Source organism: Gadus chalcogrammus, chromosome 15 (assembly GCF_026213295.1).
Source record: "Gadus chalcogrammus isolate NIFS_2021 chromosome 15, NIFS_Gcha_1.0, whole genome shotgun sequence".
NCBI lineage: Eukaryota > Metazoa > Chordata > Actinopteri > Gadiformes > Gadidae > Gadus > Gadus chalcogrammus.
Window position 1 is genome coordinate 1439992 of NC_079426.1, and position 10240 is coordinate 1450231.

Sequence of the window (10240 nt, forward strand, 5' to 3'; positions counted from 1 at the left end):
GCGGACGGAGAGAACATTCTCGGCAGCGCCTGCGCTAGCGCCGCTGATACGGAGGAGCCCGCTGCAAAAAAGTCCAAAATCAACATGATTTCCAACTATGGATTCAAAGTGGCCGAGACCGAGCACATATCCTGCGTGTTGGAGGCGACAGGCAGCTGGGAGGCGATGGTGAATTCCGTGCAGCAGCAGCCGCCGCCGCCAGCAGAGAAGGAGGTTGAGCCGGTGATGGCGGTAGAGCAGGCCCCAGTAGCACTAGGCGGAGACAATGGGGTCGCCCTGCTGATCCTGGAGCCGGACAAAACAGACGTGAAACCAGACGAGAACCATGCGCTCGGGATCGTCGCCGAGACCCCAGGTAGGCGGTGGCCGCGGTGTCGTGTTTAAGCCCATGTGTCCTGCTGTCCTGGTTGTCCAAGTAACTTATTGTTTTAACTTGCCGGTGAGGCAGCTAGCCTCTGAATAGCTACCATGGCTAGCAGGCTAATATAGTAAACTACCAGTGCGTGGGACTGCAAGAGTTGCGCAAGGGTTATTGGCTATTGGGTTATCCGGGTAATTTGTAAAATGTAGATAGGCGACCAGTATCGATGCCTCCTGACACACAACCCGTGTTCTTAGGAGCGTTTCTCTCTCAATGGTTTTGGTGGGAATCGTACCCTAGGATGTTAACACTTCCGACCTTTCTGAGTTTGGAAGCAGCATTCGTGATTTGTTTGGCACCAACCTTATTTGCGTGATTGAACTTGTATTACATGACTTCTGGGCGTTTGAAAGCGGTGAAGTTACCGGCCCATATTCTAACGACTCTGCTTTGCGTCAGATGTTCTTGGTCTTCCCTCCAACGGGTTGGGCGACTCCCCCGAAGACGATGACAGGTCTTCACACGCAAGTTCCAGCGACTGGACACCTCAACCTCAAATAGGTAGGTAGTCCCATTCAACACAAACTGTAAATAATAACACAAAAATGAAAACTGTTAAGAACTTGGGAAGTGTTGTTCTACAGCTGGTGTCATGTTGTCTTAACCAGGTTCCTACAGTTTCATTCAGCAACACATAATGAGAGAGACGGATCCTAGGACCATTCTCAAGGACCTGCTTCCAGAGACTACTCTCCCGCCAGACCTGGATGACATGACGTTGTGGCAGATCATCATAAACATCTCGGAGCCGCCGAAAAGAAAGAAGCGGAAGGATATTAACACGCTAGAGGACGTGGCTAGGCTTCTCCATGAAAGTAAAAGGATCCTTGTGTTGACCGGTGCTGGGGTATGTACTGGCATTAACATGTTGTTTTCCTCTTGTACTCTCTACATAAATGTATGGTTCACTTGGGACACTTTGTCTGATTTAACTTTTGTAACTTTTTCTAGGTGTCCGTGTCGTGTGGAATTCCAGACTTCCGATCCCGCGATGGTATTTATGCAAGGCTTGCTGTCGACTTCCCTGATCTTCCAGATCCTCAATCCATGTTTGACATTGAATACTTTAGAAGAGATCCGCGACCCTTCTTTAAGTTTGCCAAGGTTTGTCCACCATGTCGCTACCGTTTCAAATTTCAATTCCCGTTCTCGTTACGTTTGACCGATGTGTTGATGACCACAGTCTATTTCGTCTACAATATTATAACTATAACTTAATGCTTTCACTTCATGCGTCCATTGCAGGAGATCTACCCCGGTCAGTTCCAGCCTTCACCCTGTCACAAATTCATATCCATGCTGGATAAGAAGGAGAAGCTTTTGCGCAATTACACCCAGAACATTGACACACTGGAACAAGTGGCAGGTGTACAAAGGATTATTCAGTGCCATGGTAAGTTGCCTTTGAGATTGACCCCAGTCGATTGCACAACCATGTTATACAGTAATGTGTGGCCGTAACAAATAAGCTTGTTTTTCCTGCAGGTTCATTTGCAACGGCGTCCTGTCTGGTCTGCAAACACTCGGTTGACTGTGAGGCTATCCGGGAAGACATCTTCAACCAGGTATCCCTTACAAACAAAAATCGGAGTCATACCACAGTGATACAAATATAATGGTAACTCTAGAATCACAAACCAATGTATTAATCCCGCACATTTCGAACATTGTCACAAATGGTCAAAATGTATTCAAATTGTATTCCACAATTATAATTTACATGCATACAAATATCTGATGCAAAGAAAAAAACGGGCTGCATTGACCATGCCCATATCATTTGCATGCCTTTTTAAGAGTTGCACAAATAAACATAACTTCCTCTCGCAGGTGGTTCCTCGGTGTCCACATTGTGCAGATATCCCCTTGGCAATCATGAAACCAGACATCGTCTTCTTCGGAGAGAATCTTCCAGAATTGTTCCACAGAGCCATGAAACAAGACAAAGACGAAGTGGACCTGTTGATAGTCATCGGCTCCTCACTTAAAGTGCGACCGGTCGCTCTTATCCCAAGTATGTTCGCCAAACAAACGTTGTGGTTCTTCTGTAGCGTCCCGAACGTCACCCATCGTGTGTTTTCTCCCTGGGCCTGTCCAAGCTGACCTCTGACTGCCCTTAACGCCTTCCCCTTGTGCCGCCCCCAGACTCCATCCCCCACGACGTGCCACAGATCCTCATCAACCGGGAGCAGCTCCCCCACCTGAACTTTGACGTGGAGCTGCTGGGCGACTGTGACGTCATCGTCAACGAGCTCTGCCACCGGCTGGGCGGCGACTTCGAGCAGCTGTGCGACCAGACCTTAAGACTCAGTGAGATCACGGAGAAGCCGCCGCGGTTACCGGACGACGACGACGCCGCCGCCGTGGAGACCGTGACGACGTCGACGACCTCCGAACCGGACAAGACGCCGCAGGAGGAGACGGCTCGGGGCGCCGCAACCGCGCCGTCCACGCCTTCAGAGGAGACGGCGGAGGGGACGGTCGCCGAAGCCTCAGTCCCCGCCGCTGAGCACGCGCCTCCAGAGCCGTGTCCGGCGGCGGCAGAACAACCCCTCCAGAACGCCGCCGCCGCCACGACCGCGGAGTCCCCGGAGGACGAGACGGAGGACACGCCAAAGGAAGAGGAAGCGGAGGCGGAGCCCAGACGCCGCAGCTCAAACCTGGATCTTCGCAGGAGATGCTGGATGAGTCGGCTCGGCAGGAGCCCGATCAGCAAGCGCCTTGAGAGTAAGCCTGAGACTGTGACAGGGCCGCTCGGTTATGGAAGAAATCGCATTCACGATTATTTTGGTCAATATTGAAATCACGATCATTTAAACGATTGTTTTTGAGTTTGAAAAATTATGGATTTATTCAGCATTTCTCCCCCGAGAACTTTGAAATTTCGCCTTAAAAATATAATTCGCCACAAAACGGTCAAATATAAAATGTTCAAATCTAAAATAATGTACCGATATGTATCCAGCTGAAAAAAAATCGAACTCGATTATATTAGTTTTGTGATCGTTTGACGCTATAATCGAAATAGCGATCATAATGAGATTAATCGCCCGTAGTTGATGTGGAAATATACTGCCATGTTGCTAGAAAATGAATGAGTGTGTATGAATGAAATAAAGTGTCTGTAAATTAGCGCAAACATGTTGCATTTCAGCGTCTAATAGAAAATGCTTCGACATGTAAACGGTATCCTTCCCGTACGCCACGCTCTAACCCCTCTCCCGTCCCTGTCGTCCTTGTCCTCCCTCCAGCGTGCCAGTACCTATTCCAAGCACCCAATCACTACATCTTCCACGGCGCGGAGGTCTACTCCGACTCGGAGGACGAGTCGTCGAGCTCCTGCGACAGCGACAGCGAGGGGTCCAGCTGCAGCGGCGACGACCCCGAGGAGGACAGCACCGGCACCGAGGAGGACGCCGCCGCCGCCACGCCGGCCCCGGGCGACCAGCCGGGGCCTCAGAGACACGATAACGCACTACACGCTCGCCGGCGAGGGCACGGCGAAGGCTCAGACGGACAATGCTCGTGAAAGCAACATTCAGAGCTCCACACATCTGGAAGTGTAAAAACGACCCAGTCCACAAAGCACTAGTTGTCTTTTTTTCTTCTTCCTCCTAATCTTTATTCTTTTTTTCGACTCGTCAACCTTGCTTTTCATTTTTGTATAAATTGAGTTAGAACGACAATTTTGTGTGAATATGCAGCAAATATGTACTTGTTCCTTTTTGTGCCCGGTTTGGTCACATATGTTGTCTGAAGGCTCATACTGTGGACTACTGGGTAACGGATGCAGCAGTAGTTCATCTCATCTATGGTGTGTGTTGACGTGCCCTTTGCGGGGCAAACAAAAACCATTGCGAAAGTAGAATAAGCTTAAATCCATTGCAAATTCAACATGCAGCCCAGAGTACAGAGTGAAACAAACCCCACCAAAATCAATCCACAATGTGCCATCATCTGTGTTTTCTGCAACTGCATCTTGTTTATGGACATGACCCAAGGAAACGTTCTCAGCCTGCTGCCTGTGAGAGAGCAGGTGTTATGAGATGACCCAGACGTGAAGCGTCCCCAGGTGGCTTAAGTTGAATGCGTTGTCTTAAGCTGCAATACAGTCAAAGGGTGGCCCTGGTGATAAATACAGATTTCCAATCTAAAACCAAAGAACACTTCCTCAGCCTTTTAAGTTATACATTATTTCTGTGTTTAACATGTCATTTACGCCTTGTGGGGGGAAGGGGTGGGGGGGGGCTATAATGGAGAGTTTGTTTTTTGTTTCCTGACGTGGGCAGCTACTTTTTATACGGTCAAGCCTCTTATTTTTATACTCTTTAACATGAGACATACTCCTGAAAGAGTAGGTGACATTTTAAATCTTTAAGAAACTCAAACCATCTTGTAATAAGTACAGGGACTATGGAATGTCACAGGTTTTTTGCCCTTTTCACTTTTGATAAAGCAGAAAGGTAAATTGTTCTATAAGATGCGGGATCCTGCTTCCCGCAATATTCAGTATTGTTACTGGCTCGATATTTGAATATTTGAACCAGTCTGTTTTAAATACATGTCTACATCAACATAATTTTACCTGCCATTTTATTTAAATATATATATTTTTTGTTTACGGTTCAAGGGAATACATTTTGTTCTACATATTAGAGCTGTTCATTATGTCTAATTGGGTTTATTATGATTATTATATAAGTAAAAAGCCTCTTTAAACACTGATTACGCATTTACTTTCATATGCACCTTGCCATTATACTTGTATCCATCATTTCCATTGGAACATAGTGTTATCTACCCTAACACACCCACAGACTTTATTGTAGTTCTTTACAAATAAACCCTACTGAGATATGGGCCATGGTACAGTTGAGTCAATATTTAAAGAACTACAACGCATACAGAACTACATCACCCTATTTGCTCGGTATATGCATTTTTGCGACACGTCGCAAAATATTCCGACAGCCACAAAAGGCAACAACACAAGCAAGGTGGAAGGAGAACACAGTTAGCACTTTTTTCTTAGTGTGATTTCCAATTTGACGGAATATATGTCAGGTTTAACATAAGATTAATTACAAACATGGAGTCCATGGAAGAAGACAGGTTTGAAGTAAGTGATGATCATAATCACAACTATTGTGCGCCCGCCGGTGGGGATGTCCACACAGACATTAGGAAGAGCCAGCTGACAGATGTAACGTCATCGTTCCCTCAGCCTTTACCTTACTTACCTGCCCGTGGAGTGCGAGAAAGACCAGAGAATAGAGAAAAGAATCATCCGAAGGCCACGAACAACTCGCAGTTAATGGACTCGGACTCCAGCAGCGACGGCAGTGAAGTGTGCGAGTCAGACATCCCAGCTTCGGCCGCTTCTGGTGCAGACAAAATGAGCACCAACTCTACCTCAAAGTTTCGTAAGTTTTCATCAAATGGGCATATTGAATGATCCATAAGGCGCCCTTTCAACTGTCTGAACTACCAGATAGTCAGATGCGTGTCAACCCTCATGTTGCTTATTCTACACGCACACACACACACACGCACACACACACACACACACACACGATACACACGTTACCTTGATGTCTAGACCCAAATCAGCTAAAGGTTCCCCATCATATCTTTTTCAGTTTTAAATGCTATGGCGGTAGATGATTACCGCAAAAACCACTGGCCAAATCTTGAGAAGGCCATCGATCTGCTGCTGATTCAAAAGCCAACAGACCACATCTCCATCTCGTATGCACAGATATACAGGTGAGATATTGATACATGGTATTAATTCACTAATTCAATTGTGATCACTAATCAATTTGCTTATTTTCTCTTGTAGTTACGTCTACAAGTGTGTGTGTCAGCAACATTCAGAGCTTCTGTACAAGGATTTGACGCAGAAAATCATTTCTCATCTGAATCAGGTCTCCTCACGTCTAGAAGTAAGGAATAAATCGACCTAGTGCCAAATGTATTGGAATATATAACTTCACAATTCATTATTAACTCACGTCTACCTCTGACCCCCAGGTAAGTCGACCAGAGGACTTCATAGAGAACTTCAACCTGGCCCTGAGCCAATACACAGCATCTCTACAATGCATCGTTCCAGTATTCATGTACATGGTATGTACCACTTCAAGCCGATAGTATCAGTATTTATGGTCTGGTATGCTAAATGGTCAACCCTTTGCCCTAGGGGAACCTTTTGGTTACTACCTGAAATGCAGAGTGCATTCAACAACATTTGCACCGCCGCAGGTCTTGTGTGTATTATCCTGAAGTTCACCATTATTCCTCCCCATGTGATTCTCGAAGAACAAATTCTACATCGAGGCAAAGTTAAACAGGGACCTGGGAGAGGAGCTGATGAAGTGGTTTGCTGACTATGTTGCAGAAAAACATGTCAAGACCCTGATGCGTGAGTAGTACAGCTCGTTACTATTTTTTTTAGTTTAGCTCGCAGTTATCTAAGATCACTCTTGATTACCTTTCATGCAAAAGGTTAAGAACCTCGACTTGTCTTTTTGGTTTGGCATATAACGCTTATGAATTTGTACATATGTATTTGTCCTGCCCAGCTCTCCTCACCAGAGCCCATTCCATGCCCTTCCAAGTCCAACCGTCAACGATGGCCAACGTGGTTAAGGGACTCTACAGCCTCCGGCCAGGTAGGATGCACTTCTGAAGGAAGCCCAGCCATGTGTTGTTCCGGCTCTTTAGAGCTGATGGCACTGATGAATGTCAGATAGAAGACCGATGCACATAAAGAAAAATTATATTGCCATTACTTTTTAGAACCCTTTTCTATATCATTGCTAATATAGCCATTACTTTGTTTTAATTTTCTATGTAACCCAAAACATGGTATTGGATGGATAGGCAGGGACCTACATGAGCTGAATGTCTCTAATACTAGTCTCTTTACCAGCAAGCCAAATCCACAGTTTAACCTGTTCAGGTCATAAAGGTGTAATCACTTCTGTTTTACTTTTCCATTTAACCTAATACATGGTATTGGGGACATGCATGACATACAGGGACATACATGTGCTCCATGTCTCTAATACTAAACTAGCAAGCCAAATTCAATTCAAATTCTGGTCATCGAGGTGTAATCAATGTATATTCCTTCTCTAGAGTGGGCCCAATTGGCCCCAGCCCTCTTCTCTGGATTCATTCCCCAAATCCACCCCCCCGCCACGGTGTCCCAGCTGCCCCACTACGCCGCCCACGACCAGAAGCTGCAGCTGGAGCTTTCCATGAACGGCTTCCCACGGTGAGTGACTGGAGCTGCAGGTGTGGAGCTACGAGACCTGCTTGGTTTAAGGAGGACCTATTATACTACTTTTCTGGTCTTAATTTCTTATGAATGACTCCTATAGCGCAACCTGACACCAATCACAGCACAAAAAACGATGTAGATTTTCTGGAAACCCTTCCTCTCATCTGGGCGCTTTCAGCATTCTCTGTCAACGCTCCGTTTCGTCCTTCTCCGCCCCCTCGCCCCCCTCCTGCCAACCCAACTCCGTTGTGATTGGTTACCTTCCTTGAAGCGCGTGCGCGGGCAGATTTGACCAGGCATATGGGGGCGCGGCAGGAGTGCCTCTACGTAGATGATTTCCCGGAAATGTGAACAAGTGAATCGCAAACGTTGTTCCGAGTGTTTAGCGCTCTGCACAGCCACCCCAGACTGTCAGCAGGGAATACGTCGAAATGCATCTATGTCATTATTTGACACTTTAGTATGGTTAAACATGACTATCAATCATTATAACAACGTTTATAGATCATAAAAGTCAAAAAAGCATAATAGGTCCCCCTTAAGGATTTACCATAAGCGTCAATCACAGGGAGAGTCTTTTTACATATCTCTATTGTCAAGATTTTGTGTTTTGTGTCAGTTGCAGGTGATGGACATCCGATCAGTTTTTCCTTTAGTTGCAACATTTTATAAAAGGATGCCCAACACTCAATCCTAATTCAAAACATCTAAATGGATGTTATGGTGCTATACGGCTCTTTCTCTCTCCAAGCCATGAGACATGTGCCCTTCACATTTTAACCACAAGCTTCTCATTCTTGCTTCCCAGTGGTGACCAGTCTCGCAAGCGGTCCAGTGAGGACTCCTAACACCGAGAGGCCGAATCAGTGGCGTCCGAGTTAAAAACACAATCTGCCCAGTGTGCTCCCGTGTCCAAGACGGGAAACTGACTCATTGTAGGTACATACATGTGTGTCAGCGTTGTGTTGCGTCCATTTGCCAGGAACCTAAGCCCACAAAGTGACTGTGAACGACACAAAGTATAGGGGGGTTGCTATCTTGAACACAAATAAAATGTTCACATACAAACCTTCCGGGAGCGCCTCCAAACGTGAACTCCATGCAAACTTAGTCATATTTAGGATACACACCAACTGTAGTCGTGTGTCGGGAACTACTGTGCATGCTGGGGTTGATTTTGCCCTGCTCTTTTGTTGTTCATTTGGAGTAGTGCCTTCCATGTCTGTCTTTGGAATCAGGTCTCACGACGTAGGGTGACTTGATGGTATTTCTCAGTTCAAATGAACTCTGTTTGATCTCCGTACGTTTTTTTTCCATTTAACACCCTGATAATGACTCTTAACTGCTGCTAGAAAGATCGCTACTAAGAATATTTTTTCAAAATACTACTCAATATTTTTCATTCATATAATAGTTTTGTACAAATTGAAAGTGATGATTCTTCCTTTACCGTTCATAACAACATTACTGCTAATGCGGGCTTACAGAATGGGTCATATCAAGCTTATTCCATTGAATTTGATTGCTGTCGTGTGTGTGTATAGACCAATTATGTTTTGTGACAAAAATACTGTGGCAAAAATACAGAAGCTGCACAGTTAGTGACTTTGCATTGACTGCTGATAATTCCACCTCACTATCTTGGTTAAACCCTTATCCAGGCAAATCCCAAAGACTATCTCACAGTGTGCCATTATTACCTTTTCATAATGACACTGGCGTTCATGTGATGCGCGAGTCTGGTGTTCTCCTGGTCACTGACTGGCTACGCTGTGTAGCCAGTCACATGTCACTGAGCTGTTTTCAAACTAACAGGATCTGATGGCATGGGCCAGTCTTCTTATCACGCAGAACTGAGTTGGAAACTAATTGTAAAATCAATTAACCATTGGCTTTGCTCACCTTGCCGACTGATCGGTTGGCATTGAGGGCTGTCCAATCAGGTGCCAGACAGATTCGGAAATTGGCAGAAATGTATTCTTACTATCCAGGTTACCTTTCTGTGTTGCTCCACAATAAATGTGTGTGTGTGTGTGTGTCTCTGTGTGCGTGTGTATAATTCGACTCTGCTTTTTTGTGCTTGCACATGCAGTGATTGTTTAACACGCTAGTAAAGCATTGTAAATACTACTCTGTGCATGGAAGGCAGACAGCATACCGTAGCTGCTGCTCCAGATCCATTTGGCCAGCTTGTTTACATGTTTACTGTTTTTCGTTTACACTGTTTTAGGTGTAATTGATTGGATGCTCAGGTTGGCTGTATATTGTTTGATTCATTCTGTGAAAATTGGAGATTGGTTCTGACGTTTCTTTGTGTACAGGTTGTTTCACAAATAATAAAAAGAAAAAATATAAATGGTCGTTTCTCATGGGTTGACATTTATTGTGAATATTAAAAAAAATCAATAGCATAGATATTGTGAAGCAAAGGATAACCTTCAACCATATTAAATAAATACAAACACAACTGATAAAATGAATAGTGATTCTGCAGCAACTCAGAAGACGTATTTCTTTCACGTACCAGTAAA

The 10240-nt window shown here is 45.2% G+C and overlaps 2 protein-coding genes across 3 annotated transcripts; both read left to right on the forward strand.

Annotated features, from left to right (window-relative positions):
• sirt1 (sirtuin 1) lies at positions 1-4646 on the forward strand (the record flags this gene model as incomplete). The annotated part of the gene is made up of 9 exons (XM_056609843.1): positions 1-355; positions 821-922; positions 1030-1268; positions 1373-1525; positions 1667-1814; positions 1907-1986; positions 2252-2435; positions 2567-3148; positions 3673-4646. Coding segments are annotated over 9 exons (2121 nt in total), but the record flags the coding sequence as incomplete, so codon positions are not given.
• Positions 4647-4711: 65 nt separating this feature from the next.
• On the forward strand, positions 4712-10086 carry cacul1 (CDK2 associated cullin domain 1). 2 transcript variants are annotated; one of them, XM_056608928.1, is made up of 9 exons: positions 4712-5540; positions 5646-5844; positions 6061-6187; positions 6264-6366; positions 6455-6550; positions 6743-6845; positions 7006-7095; positions 7565-7703; positions 8518-10086. In XM_056608928.1, the coding sequence occupies exons 1-9, from the start codon at positions 5511-5513 to the stop codon at positions 8555-8557; spliced, it is 927 nt and encodes a 308-aa protein (XP_056464903.1). In that variant the 5' UTR covers positions 4712-5510; the 3' UTR covers positions 8558-10086. The 2 variants fall into 2 exon arrangements, with proteins under 2 accessions (XP_056464903.1, XP_056464902.1); XM_056608927.1 differs by having other exon boundaries at positions 4712-5844.
• Positions 10087-10240: the final 154 nt, after the last annotated feature.